General features: G+C 37.1%; 1 protein-coding gene across 3 annotated transcripts in view; it reads left to right on the top strand.

Annotated features, from left to right (window-relative positions):
• The window catches only part of ESYT2 (extended synaptotagmin 2), a 90,322-nt gene that overhangs the window by 26,087 nt on the left and 39,641 nt on the right, over nucleotides 1–24,594 (top strand). For all 3 annotated transcript variants that reach the window (XM_087729921.1, XM_087729932.1, XM_087729943.1), the window contains exons 2-6: nucleotides 5,314–5,355; nucleotides 6,299–6,433; nucleotides 8,313–8,389; nucleotides 13,124–13,196; nucleotides 14,043–14,132. In XM_087729921.1, coding sequence (XP_087586047.1) covers nucleotides 5,314–5,355; nucleotides 6,299–6,433; nucleotides 8,313–8,389; nucleotides 13,124–13,196; nucleotides 14,043–14,132 — 417 coding nt within the window. The remainder of the gene's footprint in view (nucleotides 1–5,313; nucleotides 5,356–6,298; nucleotides 6,434–8,312; nucleotides 8,390–13,123; nucleotides 13,197–14,042; nucleotides 14,133–24,594) is intronic.

Genomic DNA, 24,594 nt, shown 5'->3' on the forward strand with positions numbered 1-24,594 from the left:
GAAGTACCCTGTGGGCTTTGATAGTTGCTGTATTTGACAAAACTGATTTTCTATATTCATCCTGCTTTCAGATCTTCCAGATGTTTCTGTTGAAAGACATTACATATGCAACACACTCCTAATCATAGAATCATTTAAGTTGGAAAAGACCTTTAAGATCATCAAGTCCAACCATTAACCCAGCACTGCCAAGTCCATCACTGAACCATGTCCCTAAGCACCACATCTACACATCTTTTAAATACCTCCAGGGATGGAGACTCCACCACTTCCCTGGGCAGCCTCTTCCAGTGCCTGACTACCCTTTCAGTGGAGAAGTTTTTCCTAATACCCAACCTAAACTTCCCCTGGTGCAGCTTGAGGCCGTTTCCTCTCGTCCTATCGCTGGTTACTAGGGAGAAGAGACCGACCCCCACCTCACTACAACCTCCTGTCAGGTAGTTGTAGAGAGCAATAAGGTCTCCCCTCAGCCTCCTCTTCTCCAGGCTAAACAACCCCAGCTCCCTCAGCCGCTCCCCATAAGACTTGTGCTCCAGACCCTTCACCAACTTCGTTGCCCTCCTCTGGACACGCTCCAGCACCTCGATGTCCTTCTTGTAGTGAGGGGCCCAAAACTGAACACAGTACTCGAGGTGCTGCCTCTCCAGTGCCGAGTACAGGGGCACCATCACCTCCCTGGTCCTGCTGGCCACACTGTTCCTGATACAATGATTCTCAGTAAAACTGTTTCAAAAGTCCTTGTTTAATCACCATACTGAAAATATACAGCATTTGTAATACTGAATATGAATCTTGCTGTGCAAAGGCTAATCATTTTAATATATTTAAGACTGCAAACACAAAATCCATGCCAAAGCATGCTGAACAGAAACAGAATCAGATTACCAAAAAATCACGGAAATGGCAGTTGTTTGTTAATTTAGTAGCAAGTGCCTATGGTTAATTGCAGCATTTTTTGAGGAACCCTAATTATTAACAATTTGACTTTCTCTTTCAGGAATACTGAATCCTGCAGTTCTGCAACAGTAAATAGCATGTTTTCCCTTGTAATTCAGAAGATATGGGGACTACAGTATTTCTGGGGTTGAAGAAGTTAAGAAAATTGCTAGGGTAACCCTGGAGGTGGATTATTGGAGTAACAGGAGACAGCCTGGCTGCTCTGCTTTCCCTTCCAGCCCCCCTGTTCTTTACGGCCTGTTAGAAAGGCAGGGTTGCCCCCCAAGTCTGTGTTTGAGGCTGAGCCTCTTCAGGTTGTGTTGAGTAGCAGAAGACTCTGCATCGATTCCTCTGTGCAAAGCAACAAATACTTCACCTACTGCTGCTCCTTGTTTTCTCCAGGGAGAGAGGGGATTGCTGGCTGGAAGACGTGGGATTAAGCCATTAGCCTGCTCAGCTCTGTTTTACCTAAAATGTCCTTAGGCCAGCTTGCTTTACCGGCTGGAAAAGGCTGGAATGAATAGCTGTTAAATTGAGCTTGAATACCTCTGTATGATAGTCTTTATTCTGTTCATGCTGGGATTCTTCTTAATTCTTTTACTAAATTTCTCTGGCCTTTTTGAGATAGAAGTGCAGTGAGTTTAGACAAATTAATCTGGCAGTTATAATTCAAAGGATAATTTAATTTTAGTGTGTTTCTTTTTTGCCACACCACCTAGCTTTAGGCTTAGTAGTTAAATAACTGCTTACGCTGTGCGTTCAGAAGGTAATTCAGAGCACCTAAGTTGGGCTTCTGTTCTGAATTTCCTTCTGTGGGGTGCTCTCCCTCTCCACTGATGATGCATGAAGAGACTATGAAGGCTAATTGCGATACCCTTGTATATTTTTACATTTAAGCTATCAAGTGTGCTTTTGAGAGAGAGGAGGGTTTTTGTATGCAATTCTAGCTTTCCAAAGTAAGCAGAAGGGGTCGATATCTAATACGGGAGATATTTGTGAAATAACTGGAAAACTGTTCAAGAATACTTAGTTACATTGGAACTATATGAAGAAACTTGGTTATATTGTGTGACCTTATAATTAAACACAAAGTTGCTGGTATGGTTTCTTTAAGATTTTCGTCTACAGCAACAAGTAATTAAACAGTGCAGATAGAAGGAACTAGACATAAGCTAAGTAATGCTAGCTCAGATAAATATCTGTTAAACATAGTTATTATAGCACATTATTTTTAATGTAGTTTAAAATTGAATTCTTACATTTAATCCTTGGGGGGAATAGAAGGGAAAAAAGCCAATATACAGTGGTGTGGGGGTTTTGTTTCGTTTGGTTTTTTTGTTTGTTTGGTTGGGGTTTCTTTTAATCTAAACTTTTTTTTTTTTAATCTAAACTGCTTTATTGCTTCTTTTTCTTACTTTGCTGTAATACACAATTAATAAGAAAGTGATTGTTTTGTAGCAAAAAAAAAAATCACTTTATGGTAAATCTGTGGAAAAACTAAGAACCATGTCTTGTCAAGCAAGGTCTTAATAAGGACTGTAGAGTAGATAAAATTAAAAATTAATAAATTAGCATATATGGCTAGATATTAGTGTATGTGGCCTCTCGTTTGCTTCCCAACCTGTCTCAAGTGATTCTGCATAATTCGGGACTGAACATGAAGGGTGCTTGGTGGGTGCAAGAGAGAGATGCTACCTGTTTTATTCCAGTCAGATGTATTGAATGTCAGCTGTGTGCGTAGCACAGGGAATGTGGCCTATGCCTTGGCGAGTTTATACTCTAAATCTGGGAAGTTGGGAGCACTCTATGGAGGAAGATGAATTTCATCTGGGCTGAGATTATATTTAGGATGGGAAGTCTTTCTCAGTCTAGTGTGGCTCTCCTGTTTGATGTCAACTGGATACTTGTACAAAAGACTAAAATGAATTGTGGACATGGTGACTCTGTTATGTCTTGCATTACTCACAGCAGACAGGTTTGCTTTTGGGGTTTGCATGAATTTTCTTTTTCTCTTTTTCTTTTTTCTCTTTCTCTTTTTCTTTCTCTTTTTCTTTCTCTTTTTCTTTCTCTTTTTCTTTCTCTTTTTCTTTCTCTTTTTCTTTCTCTTTTTCTTTCTCTTTTTCTTTCTCTTTTTCTTTTCCCTTTCCCTTTTCCCTTTCCCTTTTCCCTTTTCCCTTTTCCCTTTTCCCTTTTCCCTTTTCCCTTTTCCCTTTTCCCTTTTCCCTTTTCCCTTTTCCCTTTTCCCTTTTCCCTTTTCCCTTTTCCCTTTTCCCTTTTCCCTTTTCCCTTTTCCCTTTTCCCTTTTCCCTTTTCCCTTTTCCCTTTTCCTCATCTGTGTCTTTAATTTGTTGTTTCTATTTAATTTGTTTTGTTGCTGTTCATTCCAATGGCTGTTGTTCATGTTCTCCCCTGTGTGGAACAGCTCTTGAGTTCCCACCCCGTGGCATCACTGATTGCTCTCCTAAGCAAATCAGAATGAATTTTTCATGTTGATCCAACATAATTTTTAAGAGATAAGTAATTATTGAGAATTGGCACATTTTCTCTCTGAAGATTCAGAAGGCAAATATTTTAGGAGAAAGATCAAGATGTTACTTATTAGCATTAGGGTTAACATAGTGTTTGTTCTTTTTGTTCCTTTAACTTTTTGACCACTGGAAGCAACTTGAGAACCCTGCAAGACAAAAACTGAGTGTAAGCTCTGTTCAGCTTAATTCATGTACGTACAGTAACTGCTTCTGTTGTTGCAAATGCAAAAAGAAAGCAAAAAAAAAAAATCCCACCCAAACCTCTAAATACAGACTTCTGACATGCTACCCACTATAATTTTCTAGGAAATTAATTCTAAATAAATAAAATATAATAATATGGTTGCAAACCTGCTCCATCCGTTAATATTTATTTTATTCTTTGAACTCACTAAGTAAAATAAATCCTACTGAATGTTTTTGTTACAGTCAAGCAGATCATTGGTCATTCTTGTGCCACTTGTAATGGTCTTGATAGATATGTGATATACTTGAAAAAAGTCATTTGAAAAAGATGCCAAGAGCCTCTCTTTTGACAGTGGAAGACAGCAGTATTTGTACTTCTTTAGGAACCTGTAAAAATGTATGGCCCACCTTAGTGAGAGAGAAACAGGGTGGAGAAATAACTGATGATATTGGTTATTCTGGAGGGGCCAATGCTCCAGCATAGCAAAACATGGATGCTTAGATGAAATTAAGGACTGCTCTGAAGGTAACTTGAGTATATTCAAGAATATGATAGTGCTGGTTGTTAATGCAAGAGTTTAATAAAAACTAGACAAAGAAGTCATTAGTGGGGCTTGCTTTCAAATCCAATTTGTTGAAAATACAGTTTAAAAAGTGTATCTTTAACTGACTGTTCACATTTGGGATACATGCATAATAAAAATAACCAGTAGGCACTGCTGTTAAAACCAGCGGTACAATCTGTTATGCTATGAAGAGATTAAGACTTCGCAATTCAGTTAAGTAGAGACATTGCTTCACGAAAGTCAGTATATCTAGGTCACAGTTTTTTAGTGTGTTCAAAGGCTCTTTGTGTTTCAGAAGTGTGATCTGCATCTCCTTGCAGAAGCTGTTCCTTTCTAAAGAAATGTTTAACTCTGCTTCTACTGAACAGCTTCAGGTTTTTAATTTTTTTTTTTTTTGGTATGCGTGGAAGATGTAAAGCTTCTAACCGTACTCTCCTTCTGTGTCTGGAAAAGTGCGTCTGTTCTTCCAGCGTTTAACTGGTGTTTTCCTGTTGTGATGGGTACTTTCCATCACGTGTATAGACTGTCATCCTTCTGTCTCTTACTGATTTCTGCAGTTGTTTAAGAGAAGAAATCACTAAAAATGTCTTTTGAAGGGCTTTTGGTGGAATTTAAATCCATACTCCTGAGCTTCAGTTTCACTGATTAACTATTTCTAGCCATGATTTATTGACACTGCACAAGATCTGGCATGAATGAAAGGAAGCAGAAGTGCAGTCAGGACTCTGGCAGTCTTGTGTATCACATTAAAAACCCCTGAAACATGAGAGGTAAATTTGGTTGACGCTAGCTTTGTCAGCTATGCTTATTATTTTTTTTCAGTTCGTTTATAGTGTTAAAGCAATATTTTATTCCAGATGCCACTATTAAATATATGCTTGGACTTGAATCTATGTAGTTCAGAAATTAGTTCATATTTTATCTGCTCAAATTCTAATATTCTTGTCAAGAATGTTAACTGCTTCATATGTTGTTTGCTGTATACATTGCTCATAGGGAGATCCCTACATTTTCCTGTATCATAAATGACTGGGCATGATTAACTAAAGAGTGTTTTGTATTTGTATTAATTTTTTTGTTTGGTGGGTTTTTTTTAGGTCCATTTTCCAGACACAGAGAGGGCAGAATGGCTCAACAAGGTAAGTGTAGTCATTACCATCGCTTCCAAATGGGAAGGGGGAGGAGGGAAATCTAAAATAAAAAAAAAAAAACGGTGAGCCAAGAATCTGAGAACAGAGGAGTTTTAACTTTCTGTGCTCTTCATACACTTGAAGCTTCTGGTCGTTGATCTAGTTAGTCACGAGAAAGATTAAATCTATTTTCATGGTCTTGAAATTGTGAGTTTTGGAGAATGACTTTAAGTGGCATTAAAATAATGACAGCTATAATTGTGTGGAAGTTATAGCAGCTGTAAACACAGTCTTATTGTTCTACTTGTCTGGGATACTTTCCAGTTACTGTAGGTTCCTGACCTACAATCTAAAAATAAATCAATTTTGCGGTTTTAATTTTTATGTGTAGTAATCTAAGATCTAGATCTATGTAGCCTGGGTTTTTTTAAAAATATCTTTCATTCAAAGAGCATAGAAGCACATGAGTTAATTAGAAAATGTGACAAAAATAAACAATATAGAATTTTCAGATATGACAGTAAAATACTCTATTTTTTATATTTATAAACCTTATGCATGTATTTAAGAAATGCACTTGACCCATTTTTTCGTATTCCTCTTTACATGCAAATAAACTTAACCCTCTTCACCCTTCTCCCCAGCATTCAGCATCAGTGCTGAATGTGTATGAGTTTGTGGGATAAAACAAGAAAATTCTTAATACTGTTTTTCTCCTCCTCCAGTGCTTCAGATTTGTGCAAATGTATAAAACACACAAATTGAGAATTCCAGAAAACTTTCCTGTATGTAAAAAGGAACCAGTTCTTATGTCTGTAGTGAACCCTATAGAAAACTTGTATGTTTAAAACTTTGTACAAAATTTCTTACATATGCCTTGAAGAATATTTTTTAGTTATGTGTGACGTTGTGTTCCGTGTAGATTTTTTTTATTTTTTTTTTCCCCCCCTAGACTGTAAAACAGATGTGGCCTTTTATTTGCCAATTTATTGAGAAACTCTTCCGGGAGACCATAGAACCAGCAGTAAGAGGAGCAAACAACCACCTCAGTACCTTCAGTTTTACAAAGATTGATATTGGTCATCAGGTCAGTGTCTGGCAAAGTTTTTCTAAGAGGCTCTGTCTTACATACTGTTTTCATGTAGCCTGTTTAAATCTACACAAAAATATTCCTTGGTGACACTTGGTGGTAAGCCTGATTCTGGTTTCTGTTGTAACATTAAAGTAAAAACATGTCTGGCTTTTTTAGGAGCGGCTTCATTTTTATTTTTTTATTTTTTCCTGGGGTCTCTGATTCAGAAATTTGCCTGAGAATTAGGAGAAGACTCAAAGTATAGTAACTCCTAGTCATGTGAAGAGCTCATAGCAACATGAATTTAATACTGTTCATGTAATGCTTTACATTAAGTGAGCAGGGACCATTATCCTTGTCTTGCCAGATGATCCAAGGGCAATTAACTTTCTTGTAACAGATGAACTTTTAATCACATTATGTATGGAGTCCAATGACAAGGCTGCTGGTTCAGCTTTCCAAAGGACTGCACATAACATAGTATCAAGGAGCAGACAGGTGTTTATCCTCTGTTCGGTCACATGAAAGAAGGGGCCGTAATGTATAGCTCTTACATGCCTGCAGAAGAGCCTGTTTGACCAGTCCAAGCTAGGAGTAAGTTACCTCTGCTTGCAATAAGTTTAGCACTGCTTACTCTTACTTGCATCAATCAGAACTGTGCTTCTATTGAGGTGTAGCTTAACAGCTTTTTCAGCTTTTTTGTGAAGTTGTCTTTTGTGTTCTTCTTGCTTGTCATAAATGGGATTTTAAGTAAGGATTTAAAAATCCGCCCCCCCAATGTTAGGAAAACTGAAATTAAATTTCAGGTGTGATGGAGGGTAATTATTTTTCTCTCTTTGTGACTCTATTTCACGTATATTACAGTTCATTATACTTTATTGTGTGTTTTTTTTGTTTGTTTGTTTTTGTTTTTTAAGTTGTAAATCCTTTTACACAGGGGCTCTGTCCTGCCCTAGATACACCTGTGTTACAGACTGTAGAATAGCATTCCCTTTAAGCCATACTAATTTTAAGTAGGGTTTAAATTGGCTTCCAGACCTCTGTGTGCTTCTGCAGCTGGACTGAGTTATCTCAGCAACAAGAAACAACTATTCTTACTTTATATTGCAGCCTTGATTGAGTTGCATCCTGTGAGCTGCACAGCCCCAAACACAGTGGGAATCTGACAGCAGTGAGATTTCCAATTTACTTAAATTACTAAAAAGGTATAAACAGAAATATGGCAATTTTTCCAGAAAGGAAAAACTCAAAATGTGACAGGAGGTGGTGCTGAGGTCATTGGTCGTTTTCTCCCACCTAGTATTTGATGAACGTTTGAGTCTTGGGAATGTTTCATTGATATGCGTTGTTTCTGTATGAGAGAGGGAGGGAGGGAGAGAGAGCACCAGCACAGCGGTTTAGAGAGAGAGAGCACAGAGTGGTGGACACAACTTTTTGTGGGGATTATGGATTATTTTCCATCCATTCTGACTAAATTTCACTTTAGGCAACTGCATTTTTGTGAATTAAATTTGGCCTGTTGTTATAGTTGCACAGAAAAGAATACTTTGGGAGTGTTAGACATATACTAGGACAGAGAAATCAGATGTTTATTGCGGGGGGAAGGGAAAGCTTGATATTAAATCTTCGGAAAATCTAGAAATCTAGTGGTCTAAACCCAGAGTAATTGCCAGAAGGGCTGTGGCTGAGTGGATCCTAGCAAGGTAATTTTTACCCTTGAAATAACATTTTGAGCTAAATTGATAGCTTTGCTTCACACCTTTTAATAATGCTTATAGTAAATTCTTAACTTCAGGCATGAATGTGCGTATATTCACCTTTATTTCGAAGTTAAGAGTTTAATATGGTATAGTTCAATAGAAGGATCCAACTTTTACTTGCTTCATTGTTTCAGCCTCTGCGGATAAATGGTGTAAAAGTGTACACTGAAAATGTGGACAAAAGGCAGATCATTTTGGATCTTCAAATCAGGTAAACTTTATTGTCATGTTACAATGGTGCCCATGCTTTATAATATGTGATTTGTTTGATTGGGCAGTTATGTTGGCCTGAAAGGAGAAGAATTGCTTCATTACACAAATATAGTTAATTCTAATTGTGTATGAACGGAGGAAGGAACTGTATGCTGTAAATAGCATTTGTCAGGGAAATAGTATTATCAACTCAGTGTGACTGCATCATTAAAGTAATGTTGGTTAATAAGAAAATACTTTCCAAAGCTAAAGCATTATCTTTGATTTTGTTTTCTAATGTATTTAAAACTCTTCCATGAAGTTTAGTCTAGTCTAAAATTAGGATACAAGATGTTTGGGTTTTTTTACTTTTCTGAGTTACTTAGATTTTTTTATAAACACAGTATTAGAAAAAGAGAGTGATAGCTACCGAAGTACTTGTGCTCGTGCCACTAACCGAAGTAAATCTATGTATTATATAGTGCCAGAGCGACTGTGCTGTGCTGCTTCAGGTTTCTTTGCCCTTTCATCATGACCCCAACAGCCTGTCCCTACTGCCAGTGGCATAGGCTTCCAGGAAGAAAATGGAAACAGGAGAGCTATGGAGTGACTATCGTAGCTTCTGGCAATTAAGGCTTAGACAAAACCACCGTTAAAGGAAGTCCTGTTTCATATTTAAGACTTGTCCTTGACACCTTCTCATTGGGAAAGGGCTCTTTATCAAAGGCTTTTAGTATGCAAGGTTAAGATGGACGGCACCCCAGTATCAATTGTTACTGTTTGATTCTGTGTTTTTTTTTTTTTTTTTTTTTGGTATGTTCTCTAAGGGTCCATTGCTGGGATTGTTTCAGTAGTAACAGGAAGGAAGAATAAGAGTCTTTGTAATAAATGTTCTTGGCATGTTTAGATACAGAGTTATGTACAGATAACAACCCTCAAGTATTTCTTAGGGAATCAACTTTAGTTCAGTTTTGCAAGATTCTAAAGAACAGTCTTACTGCTGGAGAAAAGTCTGTCCTTTGGAATATTTATCCCTGTAAATTTTCATCTCCAGTTAAATTAGTTTGTTCTAATTTTAAGTTTAAAGTTAGGAGCTTTCGATAAGCCCTTCAGTCCCTAAATACAGTTGAGAAGGAAAACAATCTCTCTAAGCATTCGTAAGAATAGCTGTACAAAGCCAAGCCCTGTGGGGGGGTGTGGCGGGGGGAGGCATGGAAAGATATTTTTGTTTGTTTTTTTTTTTTTTTTTAAGTACATTCATTCTTTTAATAATCTCCTTTTATCCTGCTCTTTCACCATTGTGGCCTCCTTTAGCCCCTTCTACTGTCAGTTGTTTATGTTGCGGTATATGCATTTCCTTTGGACCTTCCATACAGTACATTTAAGTAGTTTCAACGTGTCTCCAAAACACTTCTTTACTAGTTTTTGCATCTTCCTTGAGTTTTTTTGGGTTTTGCTTTTGAGTTTAATTGCAAAAGGAGTGTGGTTAGTTTTTATTGTTTCTGCAAGGATATCGAGTGCATTATGATCATTGCTTCAGAGTGTTTTTCAGGACCTTTTGAAACAGGTCCTATGCATTGCTCAGGATCCAATTAAGAACTTTACTCTTGTAAGCAGCTTGACTAGCTAATCCACAAAGCAGTCACTGGAAAATGTATTTAAAGATTCAATTTCAGGACCATGTTTGCAGAGGGAACATTTTACCTTTCTATTACTTACTGTGAGCTTTATGTTAAAAATATTGTCAAAACTCATGCTACAATTTAAAAGTCTAGTTTCTGGTGACAAAGGCGTGCAAGGGAAAAATTTTAACTACTTGAGCAAATGAAGATAAAGTCTAAATAAATTGTTAATAAATAGGAATCTTACATTTGCGAAAGTGTATGAATGTAGTCAACACTTGGGGAAAACTAAAGGTTATGGATCAACAGAAAACAAGATAAACCCTGTCAAATTAAATGTGAATTGTAGTAAAGAAAGCCAAAAAAGATTGAGAGATTGAGGAAATACTTGTTAATAGCGTACAACTGAGTTTTTTCACCTTCTCATGACACAAAAAATAGAGGCACTAAAAGAAAGTTTTAGGCTGCAGATTTAAACACATGGAAATTTTTTTTTTTTTTCATGTGGCATACTTGGATGGAGAAACTCACTACCATTGTACAGGCAGAAGACAGATATAAAAATGGGGTTGAAAGACCTTCTAAAGACCTTCTAAAAATAGTGAAGATAGTCCAAAGTACAGAAGCAGAGATCATTGTAATCTGGGAAATATGTGTGTCCTGTTCTTTGTTTGTTTGTTTTTCTTCTGGGTATCTTCTATGGACTACAATGACCACATATAATATACTATGCCTTCTCATCTGATTCAGTACAGCTGCTGTTATATTCTTACAAGACTGTCCTCATTAAACTGTAATCTATCTCAGTGATCTGTACATTACAGGGGTCATGAATATTTCTGCGATATTATGATTTGAATGTATAGAATTTGCTTACTAAATGAGCCTTCAAGCTGTATGTTATGTTACAGTGTAATTCCATATGGCATCGACTGTTAATGGACCCGGCCAAATATCTTAGGGGATAAACCCATGTTTAACTTTATTATAAGGTTAAAAGTTGTTGACTTATTACCTTCAGATGCAGTTTGTTACTATTTTTACTTGTCATCATGTTATCATGGATTTTCAAATGAGCATGTTGCTTCCCAGTCTCCATAACACAAATAGTTCTCATGCTACAAAGTGCCAAGATTGAGGTTTCAGTTGCAGGTTTTAATTGACCTTGCTTCTCTGTGTCAAGTTGTTATGCAATTATATATGTGTGTGCGTATTTATATATATCTCACTACTATCTCTATATATAGTTAGATAGGTAAAAATAGAAATTACATCGTTTTAAATAGTGTGTTAAAAATTATATACCTATTTTTAAACTGTACAGTCACACTACATTCTTTCCAGGGAAAGCAATGGTCACCTTCCTTTCACATAGACCCCTGTCATGTTGTTGTCTTCCAGTTCCCCAAACCGGTCATTGTACCAAAATGATTCTGCATAGTGTTATCTTTTGAATAGTCCAAAATAAATTCCAATGTTGGATGCTTACAAGAATGTCTTGGTACTGTTGTTTATTTCTGTTTAAGGGATTGATAAGATTTGCAGTTGCTTGAAATCCCATAGACAGCACCATCACACACAGAGCACAGGAGGCTACAGATGATTTGAATAACGGATATCCTGAATGCAGCAACTCTCACCTTCGTTTTCTTTTGATAGAACCTTGTGGCCATTGGTTGTCGGGGGGAGGCGGCAGGGGTCCTGCTGTTCTGCTCTTACTGTGAGAGTAATTTGTTTTATCTTGACTTGCTTCTAAAATGGCCCCATGAGGAGAGCAACTCCATTTTCTTCATAATTTCCCAGGTATTTCTGTAATAAGATTCCATCAGACTCCTAAACACGGCTGAATAGATTTTCACTGTCCAGGCTAGGTCTGAGGAACCTAATGTGAGGAAGCCTGGGCTCTACTGCAGAATCTGGAGCAGGATGCCCTGCAGAGGAAACAAATTTCCCCCCTCTCCCAGCAGTGTCTGGCTTTGTTTAAGCTGCCTTATCTCCTCCCCACTTAGTTCCTTCTTCCATTTTCCTTACCTGGGCAGTCTGTTCAGAAAACTCTTCAGATTTCATTTGTTCTTTTGTTATAACCCATATCTTCTTAGCCAGTCTCCTTGTCCAGCCAGTCTCTCCCTAGCCGTAGCTTGGTATTCAATCTGTTTGGTTTTGTTTTTAGCTCTCGTTCTGTAGAATCGTTGACAAATTCCCTTGCTAAATCAGAGTCTCAAGCTTTCTTCCTAAATTCCTTGTTGAGTCTCAGAATTAGTTTGTTTTCAGACCCAATGTGTGTTCTTGGAAAAGATCTGCTCAGCTCTGCTGGTACATGCTTGACCTGCATGGAGCTTCAGAAAAAGCAGCTGCTAAAATCCGAGTGAGTTGTGTGCAAATCATCTTTTAGCCTTGTAGCATGAGCAAAATAGATGGGGCTTTTTTTACCATCTTCTACAAATCTATCTCTGAGATATAGGGCAGCATCTGCAAAATTTCAAGCCCTTCACCTTGCATCCCCAAAAATGGAATGCAAGAACTGTTCAGGGGAAAACTTACATCATTTTTGATATATTATTTTCTAATTTGCTTCCTGCCTTCTTTCTCCCTTCAGAAAGGGCTCAGCTGTTTTTGCCTTAAACCTTGCTTAGTGGATCATCCAGCTCAGCATGCCCAGCTTATTGAATTTCTAAATACGACTGTTTTTGCAAGCCTCTGAATATTTCAGACAACTTTGATTTTTAGCAAAATAACCATCTCTTTCTAGTGCTTCTCATGATTATATTAGATAAGAGTGGATTTGGGTACACTATCAATGAGACCTGTGTGGAACTTTCCTGAAATGGGGTATGAATTCTGTGTCCGTTCTTTCCCAAAACTAAGGCGTGTTTTCTGTTACGTGTGCTTCTGGAGATGACAACATACCTCTGTATTAATTTGAGTGATTTTGATGACAGTGGTGATGTTTTGAAGGGGATGTAATTTTTTTAACAATCTTGACTTTGTTGTATGTTTTTATGTTTTAATATGCATTTTTTTTGTATAGACTGGGATACAAAATATATTGTCATCTCAGTGCAAAACAGAACTAAGAGTGTATTGCAGTTTAGTGCATAAAAATGAAATGTATACTTTCTTTTTTGTTTTAGTTTTGTTGGAAACTGTGAAATTGATTTGGAGATCAAGAGATACTTCTGCAGAGCTGGTGTGAAAAGTATACAGGTGAAATTCTATTTTTTTTCCTTTTCATTTTGATACTGAGTCGTCACTGAATTGTTACTTTTTGATGAAATACTTTATAAGAAAGAACCAGTAATTGTGTAGTTTGTTGCTTACTATTTTTTTCTCAGTTGCATAATATTGATATTGCATAACAATTCTGGTAACATGACTTAGCTGAAAGGGTAAATTCCTTTCAGATGTAGAACTGTTTTAAATATATAACATTTTCTACTGGAAAAGATGGAGATAATTTCACATCAAGCCAATGCTCATGTGATGTGTAGGTTTGTAAAGGAAACATGGAGCTTAAAATTTTGTTTTAGTTAATATTTCAGTGTTAGATGCAATTATTAGTTTAGATGCAATTATTAGTAGTAGCCTTGCCTTCTGGTATTGTTTTTCAAATTTCCTTAACTTTCTGATAACAGCTCTCTCTCTCTCTCTAACGAGGAAAAATAGTATGCTTTTTTTAATGTGTGTGTGTCTTGACATACCTAAAAGCATTTACTTACTTTTGTTCTAGTGTCTGTGGATGCCATTATATTGGTTTGTGCCACATTTGTTTACATTGAGCTGCATGAACAATCTACTTCATATTTTTAGCAAAATTACCACTAACATGGCACAGCATCATGTAGATGAATGTAATGAATTTGTAAGCCCAACTATTTAGTGCCTCTGTTAAATTTTTGGGGTTTGGATGACATGTAAAGCTATATATATATAAAAGTCTTCCATAATCAAGAATTTAATGAATTAGAAGTGTGAGCATTGCCAGTGAATAAATTTTATTTAAAATTTGAACTGCAGTCAATACCATTGCCTTTTTTTCCTCCCCTTCCTCAGATCCATGGCACTATGAGGGTTATCCTGGAACCACTAATTGGAGACATGCCCCTAATTGGAGCACTCTCCCTTTTTTTCCTTAGGAAACCTGTAAGTACTTTTATCTCTGTTTCTACACTTTTTAGAGTGCTGATGACAGTAATCAGTATGTCTTGGTAATTTGGTGCAGCATTGGTAGAAGAACAGAGGATAAATAGCAAATGTAATTTTCAGTGTCTGAAAATAAGTAACAAATACTCTACAGTTTTAACTGAATTAAATCTTATAAAATATGACAGTAATTCTAGTCCAGGTTTTACTACTTCCAGGAAATTTCTTTTTTAATCTACAGATGCATCAAGAAATGTTCACAGATGTTGCAAAGTCCATACAACAATCTTATTTTAGAAAAATATACAGGAGATCATAATACACATTGCACACTTGCTGGCGGAAACTTCTTTGATGTTGTATATGTGTGTGTAAGGCAGTTTCAGCAATTTGAAGTTTGATACTGCTTTTAATAAGTATCAGCAAGAGAGCTTCATAAAAATGTGAACATCATGGAAATTCTTATGCTACACAGACTTCTTTAAAGAAATTAATTGTTTCCATCTCTTACTTGGAAGTCTGTTTTCCATTGGAAGCTTTTGTTTATTGGTTATGTTCTAATTAAACAGTAAAACTTGTGATCTCAAGATTTAAGAGTTTCAGACTATGCTAGGTCATAAATTACAAGTATATGGGTTTAGGCACTTTGAAACAGTCTCAGATTGGTCATCTTGGTTTCCTCAGCAGTCTCCAACTCTAAAAAGTTGATGTAGTTTTCAAGGTTTGGGGGGTGGGAGTGAATTCTTTACTTCACCAGCTTTAGAAGGTATGTTGCTATTTTCTTCAATGAAGTCACATTCTTGTAAGACAATTCTTTTGAACGAATGTCCTATGATAAATTTTTGCAAACTTGTTGAAAAGATAGGTTTGTATGGATGTTTACGTATGGCCTAGGAAAAACTTACGGTGTCGCTTGCATCATTTATGTGGCTTGTTTCATCTGTCTAGAGATACCATGTGTGCTTGGGTAGAGGGAATGTAGACTTAAATCTTAGTAAAACATGCAAGAATTTGGAAATGTTTTGTGGATAATTTAGTGAGTTTTTTGTAAAAGTGAAACAGTTTATGCAAAACTGATGAAACATCATTGCTCTTTTTTGGAAGGGGTTGGGGAAGTACATTGGGATAAACCAAATTTGGATTTCCACACATTTCTTTGAAGCGAGTCTAAACATTAGGAGATGTCTGCTTAAGTTTTGTCTCATTTTTACCCTCTGGCTGAGCAGTATGAGTGTAGGGCATCTGTTAATGTTCATGTTTATACTAACAAACCAAGCAGGGCCATGACAAGGATTGAACACTGCCTTATGGTGGTCTGCACTGCGTAATCGTTAGTGTGCTCTCTGATATTATTTTGCTGTTTAGTGCTCTCCCAAACAATTTCCAGACTCAGTACACTGCCCAGCTCATTACAGGGACCATCTAATAAACAAGTTAAATGCAAACACTCTCTTTTGGAGGAGCAGGGAGAAGGGTTTAGCTGTGTGGACACAGGTTTTACATTTTTTTCTACAGGAATGATCTTTCTTCATGTTGTAGATGTGGTTCATGTTGTCTCTCTCAGTTCTGTTTTGTATTCACTGAGAAAGAAACCAGTGTACAGTCCTTCTGCAGGAGCCATTCTGACACCCTTGGTGCCGGAGCCATGAGCTGATGCAGTATGTCTGGACTGCTTTCCTCGAGTACCTCCTGCAGCTACTGCTGCTGTGTTGCTTTCTAGGAGAGAGGTAGGGAAGCTGTTAGGGGACAGGGAGGGAGCGATCAGCAGCAGGCGTGCTCGTAAGCAGTTCCTGACACTTCCTCTGTTTCCCACTCCCAGCACTGTGCTCTGGTAGCATTTGTCTGAACCTTTCATTTCTGGTACTCCCAGATACCGCTCCAGTCAGCTTTTAGCTCCGGTACCTGTGCCCAGTCCTTTCTGTCCTGGTCCACGTTAAGTGCTGTGCATTTGCTGAGTGCTTAACTCGGACAGCTTGGACCTGAGATAGTAAACTGAAAATACATCAAATGAAACACCTCTCATTTGTGGTCAGTAACTTTCTGGACACGTCACTTTGGGAAAGACTTTGTCCAGAGTAATTTTGTCCTTCCTCCTCCCCCCATGCCACTTTATTAGGGGTCTGGTTGACTTAGTGGGACAAAAAAGGATGGGAAGTAGACTGGAGTATGAAAATTAAAAAGTCAACCCCTCCCCAAAAGTATTCAGTTACAAAAATATTAAAAAGTATTTTTCACCCTCCTTTCATTTAAAAACTAAGCTAGTGGTCAATGTCTGGGCAAACTTAAGGGTGGATTGTTCAAAAAATGTATCTTTGAATCAAGTTATTCCATAATTTTGACAGTTATAAATGGATGTTTAGTTTTTTTCAAGCAGACTTCTCTCCCCACTGCAGTGTGTCTTCTTGGTGTTTATTTTTCTAACTTCTGTAGAAAAATGTAAAATAATGCTTATTATAGCAATAACCAAATTCTGTCCTCTTACTAGAGAGCAAGTGGCTGTAGCCAAGGAAAGCTTTTCTTCAATATTTTTGTTAGAAGAGAAGAGGAATTAGTTGGCAGCTAGCATTAGATTTTGTTCTCATGTTTTCCAGTCTAAAGTAACTGGCAACAATTCCTCTTGCTCTCTATCATCTGTTTGCTGTCTTTAATGACTATATAAGGCAACGCTCTCTAAATTAGTAGTTCCGAACATACTTGTTTAATGAATTTACCAGTCTCGTATTTGTGAGTAATGCATGAAGTTTTTGATGCTATACAAGAGTTCTTACTTTGTATGAAACTTTTTAAATACTGTATTTTCTTGTTATTATTGTGAAGAAGATACTAAATGTTTCATCAGCTTATAAAATATGTCCAAATATGTAAGAAATTTCAAGAGAGAGAAATATGGGCATTCTAATGTTTCAAAGTAGTCTTTGAAATCTCTCAGCTTCAGTGCTAGAGAGAAGTTAGTACTGTGTAAATAGTCAGGATTTGTAAGGTTTTTCACATTACTTCTCATTATGTTAACGTTATGTAGATTTACCATATATTCTGCTTCTCTAAGTGTAGTTATCTTTTACTTTTAGAACAAAATATCACATAGTTAATTATTTTGATTTTTGGTTCAGTTATAGAAGTGTATATGGCTTATAGCTGTACTGCAAATTGGTAATTTTCAAAAGCTTGTTTAGTGGCATACTTAATATTGAAGGTGTGGCCTAACCCAACCCTTTTCTCTTTTTTTTTTTTAAAAACAAACAAACAAACAACAAAAGAGACACATGAAAATACCAATATTATTGTTCTAGAAAAGCAGCAGCTGGAAAACAGGATGCCTTCCAGGAAAAGTGGGCAACTCTTCCAAAGCTTTCATTTTCATATTCGTACTGTAGCCCTCCACTTGCTGACTTGAGCACTGCTCTCCCTCTACTCCCTTTGCAGATTAGGACCATCTGGTAGTTTTGATTTATTTAATATTGGTTTTGTTTCATTTAATATTGGCTGCCTTTGGAAAATTCAGTGCTGGATGTGATTTTCAAAATTATCAGTACTGATGAAAATTAGACTCAAAAGGAGTGCTGGCACCAAGAATGTGCCCTAGTGAAATTTCTGGAAAAAATCATAAAGTGGTTATGTGGAATGCAGAAGAATGTTGTTTTGGTTTGCTTTTAGTTGATCAAAATTCCTTCATACCGTATGGGACTGTCAATATCTTTACTTCAAAACTTTTTAACCTCTTTTAAAGGGGTTTGTGGAACACTTGGATAAATTCTGAAGCGTAGGTAGTGCTATAATAATACTTGTTAAGAATTAATCTTGTTGGTTATAAAGTCAAAGTGATTTGCACTGTTACTATGTATACTTAAATTTTCTTAATTTTTATTTTGATAACTTATGGAACGTTTTAAGGGCCATCACAGTTGGTGCTTGCACAATACCATTTTCTTCTCTCCCTGTGCCCTCCGACTCAGTGTTAGTATCTCTCTCATACCGGTGTTGAAACTTCTGCTCCTGGAGCAAGCTGGTTAAAGGGTGTAAGCTGGTAGAATATTAAACACAAGAAGAAGTGACTAGTTTCCTGTCCTTCAAATGTATTTTAGCATCTTGAGCTGGCTCACTAATGAGTCAGGAGAGTGTCAGTACTAGTGTGAGGGTGTGAACAGAAATGCAGGACTGGTAGAAGGATAGAAAGCAGTAGAAAGTAGAGGCAATCGGCTTGAACTGTAGCTTTGAGTAGTTGACACTACGGAGAATAGCAAGGTGTGCTGGATTTTTGTGAGACCAACTGTGATCCTTCTTCTGGTCACCTTAACTCAAAAACTTGCCTGCTCTGTCTCTTACCACCACGACTAATACATTTTATCTCTGTAGCAATTGGCTCGCTTAAATCTTTAGGCAGTTATTACTGAAAAACTTACTACTGTTAAACACAGTTCCTGTGCAGAGATATGCTGTGTTTCCTATAACAATGATGAAAAACGTCGTGATTTCTACTTTCTATGGTACGGTATAGTCAAGCCTTGTTTGAGAGGCTGAGTTTATTGTATGTTTACTGGGGAAATACACTGAATAATGTTACTTATTAAATTATTACAATACGGTTAGCGCTTTAGCATTGTAGTGGTAATGGGCTGTGCTCTACAAGTTGTACTGTATTTCTGCATAACCATTCACCAGTAACAGAAGAGAGCATGTTAGTCCCCTTATAATGAATTTCTGAGAAGAAACACAACTTATCCCATGGAATTGTATCATCGTGCCCTGTAGCAGACCTTAAATTTGTTCTGCAGAAATCTTATACTTCCCTAACTTGATTAGCAGGAAGTTGTTCATCAGCATTTTAAAATACTTTGTGGCTTCTCTTCTGGGAATTAGTAGTGCTTATGGCAGCCAAATCAAGCCACAAGGTTGGCAGTGTTTAGAGGCTGCCTTTTGTGCTGATATGAACTTCAATAACGGCCCTGTATGTTTCATATTCCAGTACATTCTTTTCCCTTTGTAAAGGCATCTAGGATATTGAGAACACCAAACATGTAAAAATGCTCATCAGTTTTTAGCCTACCTTTTCTTATAGGCTGCAGGGGTATATATGTTTTTTTAAACTCTTCCAGTGTAACACAGAAGAAATCACAAAAGAATACATTGCGAGTATCATAAAAGAAACTAGTTTTGGTGCGGAACTGAAGGCAGTAGTCAGTCCTGCGTGCATGCCATACAGCCAGTATAATTGCATGACTGAACAGAATAGAAGAAATGAACTGAGCTGCTACTGTCTCTGTTCAGAAGAGAAAAAGCCCAGTTACATGATTAACTTTCAAAAATGACTCCTACTTGTCTGTTACCTACAGTGGTTTGTTGTACCAGGAAGTTTTAAAGGATCGCTGCTTCCTGGACTTGTTTTTTTTCCTACTGCACATAATAATAAATGGAAGTGTAAGTCACATCTCTACAACATTCTGTTTCTTGCATTCTAACAAAAGGTGAATCAGTTCTGTCTAATGTGTATTCCTCATTTTTCCTTTCAGTTAAAATCCCAACTTCACAGGCTGTTGATCTGTACAGTTTTAGGAAGATTGTTCTATTACTGTTTGTTTAAACATACATGAACATCAGAATTATTGTCTCTACTGCTTATGCATCCTGACACTTGTTCTGTGCTGCATCTAACTTATTCAGGGATTTATCAAACTCATTAATGTAGTAACAGATTGAAGTAGACCTTTATGTGTTTACTGTGACATCTGCATGGCCCTTTCCCCAACAATGAATTTGAATAAGGTGTTTATTCATTTGCATTATTTTGCTTTATCAACGCTAAAATACACACCTTGCATATTAGATGCTCTTGACCTTTTTCATAGCCTCTTGAAACAGAAAAAGCAACATGGTAATTAGCAAATGCTTTTCTTTTGTTTTCCAGTTCTCTCTACTATCGCTTTTCCAGATGATTAATAAGCATTACATGTAACCAACTCTCCCTGTCTCTTACATATGAAGAATATATGGGAACTTTCCATTTCTGTTTTCTGCAGGCTCTCTCTAGAATAAGCTTTGGAAACTTTCCACTTTTCATGATGCTTCTGCCACTGTGTTATGTAGGTGAATTCCAATGTTCGTGGGTTTGAGGGCTTTTTTTAAGCATACTTGACAGTCTGAAATACTGCAAATAAAAGATGTAAGGAAGGAAGGAAATAGCAAACATAGGAAAACTCAATAAATATTTAGCAGTCATAGCTTATGCTGGGATTTCCACCATATAGCGTGATATACAATATGATTCTACGTAATACCTGGTCTTGGTTGAACGTTCGATAAATTCCAAAATTACATTATCCTGTGATGAGACCTTAAGTCAGCCAGGGTTTTGAGGTACTTTTAATCACTGGGTTTTCTTAAAATGCAAAATAGGGTAGGTTTTAAAACAGATCTCAGCTCTAATACTAAGTGAAAGTCAACTAGCAAAGTTTGAAAACTAGTTTTGAGTATTTTTCCATGTGGGGTTCTTGTCCCCTTGCAATAAAGGCTAGGAGAAGGTGTTACATCAGTGCCCTTGCTGCATCGCTGCTCGCACTGTCTCCCCCTCATTCTAAATGCTTCTCTGCTCAGTAGGTTCAGCTGCTCTCGGGAGGGATGTAATTTCTGGTTCTTAACTAGATGGTGCCTTGATCGGACATCCAGTAGCCCAGTATGGAGCAACTAGCAGCCTTTCTTACCTTCATCTCCCCTGGCTACTGTGGACAGCTTCACTTTGAACTCAGCATATAAGTAGTCCTTTGTGTGTGTTAGTAGCTCCAAACTTTATTTCACTGTGTGTCCCAACTCCTGTATCTGCCTCATCAGATCACAGCTCTCAGGCTACCTTTAACACTAGCTCAGGGCCTAAACCAGTAAGCCTAGGACAGCCCATGAGCATGAGCTTTGGACCAAGTCTGTGTTTAAATGTAGACGTGTTTTGTAAGTGGAATAGCAGGTGCAATAACAGAGTCACTGTACCTTATGAGTACAAAGGCGTCTGATCAATTTTTAGCTATTAACAATGTTGGACAATCACTGGTTCCCTACATAAAGATTTTATGTTCCTTTCCCATTCCTCCAACTTACATAACAAAATGTTTACAGGAGTAAGAAGGATTTGTGTCTTGGTATGAGTACACTTTGGCATGTGTTCCATTAGTTCTCAGTACAGAGCCTTGATAAGACACAAATTTCTTGGTTTTCAGGGAGGAAACATACTTTGTTTTTGCTGCTCTGAGCATAGGAAGAACTGAAAGAGCTTTGAGTAACATGACACACATACTGCTTCATCGGAAAGTGTAACTGGTGTCTGAAATCTCACTCTAGGCCAGTGAGCTGGCTGCTAACAGTCTGTGCAAGGCATATCACCTCTCTTGGTTGCAGTGTGTTGTGGAAAGACACCACATCGTTTCTGGCTCCTGGCAGAGTTTCACTTGGTGACAAATCCTGAACGCAGTCTTTCCAGTGCCCTGTTAGTTCTGCCGCGGAGAACCAGCTGGCATTCCCTGAATTTAGCTAAACTAAGAGAATTATGCATTGCTGAAAGTGGTGACAGAGAAGGAAATGATATTGTTGAGCTATTTGGGAGATTTTTAGGCCAAAACTTTTTTTTAGGTATGGAATTTTTTATATTCAGTGCTTCAAAAAATGATTCATCAACTGGCAGTCTTTAGCTTGCTCCCTTTTTCTCCATAGGGCTCTTCAGTTTGATAGGGTGGTGGCATTGCTTTAACTTACTGTCAGAACTACAAGTTAGGGGGTCTTTTTTCTTTCCAGCAAGTCATGATATGGTAATGCCCAAAACGTGGAATGAACATCCTTGCTATTTGACTGGACTGTGACTGGAAGGGCTCCCTGTTGTGTACCAAGCAATGCGTAGATTTGACTACTTTCTTCTCTCTCTACTGTGAATTTGTCTGCTGTCAGTGCTCTTTCCATACTACTGCAAGTATAAACTTTTTTTACCTGAACTTGGTGTTGCTTTTTGGAAAACTCTTCTTTTCTTATGTTACAAAATGTGTGTCTTATGCTGAAGCCTGATTAAGTTTGGAAGCCAAAAGTGCAGACTGGAAACAACCTTATTGAGAGGAATGTGGGAGCTAGGGGGGGAAAGAACACCAAAACCAAAAAAACATGAAAAGAAAAAGGCATCCACTAATATATGTAGACTAAGATTAGAGAGTGTGTGTTACTGCACTGGTATCGGTGTGCTTCATTACTGCTAGGCTCTTCTGGTAGAACTGGAAAGGAAGCACTGTGGTGGGCAAATGTAGCAAATCTTGTCCACAAGGAGAATTTACCTTCAAAGCACAAGTAGTTAAAGCTTGATTTATGCCAGGAATTTGAAGGCTTGTCTTCCTTCCAAAACATTTCATGGCTTAAGATTTATTTGCAAAGCTCTTCTAATAATCCTGTAAAGTGCTTAGCCTTAGTAATGTTTTTTAATTGCTTAGCTCCAACTTTGAATGGAAAAGGATTTGTCTTTAACGTTTCTGAAATTGACCCCTGTCTTTGTAATTATTCCTGTACAATAAGTGCATGAATAGAAATTTCTGATATTATATGTACTAATTGCATTTCTTGTCTAAATGACCACTCTTAGTAGCACTGTTTTTTCAGTTTCCTTGCGTAATTATTTTTTACATGCTTCATGGTCTAAGGATTGATGACAGAATGAATTGGTAGTGTTGCTTTTGAGAAGAGGTGTGTAATACTCAAAATATTGATAGTGATGTTGTACCATAGGCACTGTATGTGTTCCATATGCTGTGGTGCAAGCTTTTGACATGCTTTTTGGTCACATAAATTGAAAATCTTTCAGTTCTCAGTGGTATCTCACAGGTTGTTCTTTGTTTTCTTTGGGGTTGTGGCAGTTAATACAGAAACCAGTATGATATATGTTTCAGTCTAGCACAGGAGATGTTTCTCAATGCTGAATTGCAACATACATTATGTTGCACAATTCATTTAATTTGGTTAAGTCTATTTAGGAGAATGCATCGGACTCTGCTGTGTTAATTGCTGTAAGCAATATACTAAACAAAGCATGAAAAAATCAAAAGGAACTGCAAATATTTTCCCACTCCCTATTTATTCTGAAAACATCAGTATGTAAAACTGTTAAATATGGGATGCAGGTATGAACACTTTAGGACCATTTTTAAAATGTATTTATGGTGTGTATTTGCCTTCTAATTTGCCTATAAATAATGAAAAAGGGAATACGTCATGTAATAAACTGGGTTCTTTGTCTTAAAACAGTATAAAATTACTTCTTCCAGAGCCTTGGTAGCCTACATAGATTTTTAAAGTGTGACATAATGTAACGTCAAAACTTGCGATTAGAACATGAGAACCAGTCTGAAAGCACAAGTTGTGGTTAGCCTTATCAGCTACTACCAAGCTACTTGTATGTTATATTACTTAAACATTTGTGGGTTTGCAGGAGTGAGGAAGTAGTCCAAACCCAAAGTTATTCATGCCAAGTTGGACTTCTCATCCTGGTTTAATTATTTATTTCTTAGCTTTTTTCCAGAGTTAAGATGAGCGTAAGATTTGAGAACATATACCAATAATGCGCACCATTGATTTTCAAAGAAGAATACACTGAACTTACCTTTGATTTTCTTAAATATAAATGTTCTGTGTATTCTAGCTCATAGTTTTTTATTGTAGAACTGTACAAGTAAAACTTACATACCAATGTAAGATAACCCATTTTACAACAAATTATTTCTAACAGCTTTTCTTTGCATTTGGAAATTAAAAACCAAATAGCTTTAAATTGATGCTCATGTAGAAAAGAAATCATAACACCTTAAAAAACCCCAAAAACCAATAAACAAACAAACCAACCCAAAAACCCACCAGCAACAAGCCTGTTCAGTGTACTGTATGTGTTTTAGGTAAGACCTCATCCACTTCTGGAAGGTATTACTGCCACTTAGCCTGTCTAGCATTCCATAAATAAATGTGCCTTAGCAAACTGAGCCTTGCACCTACCTGAAGAGGATCTTTTCTAATCCAGTTGTTAACTGTGCGTTCCCTTGCTGAAAATGTTAATTGCAAAACTGTTTTCCTAATGTCTGTGTTCATCTCTCGTGCACAACTTCTTGTAAGTGCTTGGCTGACAGTCTGATCTATAATTGATAGAGGCATTGTTTGCTAATGGAAGATAAATTTGGAGGAGAAAGGCAGAGTTTTAATGTAAACACTGGTTCTTAAGCAACCTGAATGAGTGGTTTTAACCTTCTTTTTTCTGTTTGAAAATGAGTGTTATAACCTAAGTCTCTCAAAAGCATTTTCTAAAAAATCAGCCTTTTCAGAAGTATAGGAAACTTTCACATGTACTAGCTGAACTTTCAGTATGTTTATTAGAATATGGATACATAGTCAAATAACAGTGTGGTAAGTGATGATGTGAATTCCACAGCGCATCAGTTCCCCCATATTATGTGCTCAAGTA

This window comes from Nipponia nippon, unplaced genomic scaffold (genome assembly GCF_047370975.1).
Source record: "Nipponia nippon isolate SJK-2023a ecotype South Korea unplaced genomic scaffold, ASM4737097v1 scaffold_1, whole genome shotgun sequence".
NCBI classification, from domain to species: domain Eukaryota; kingdom Metazoa; phylum Chordata; class Aves; order Pelecaniformes; family Threskiornithidae; genus Nipponia; species Nipponia nippon.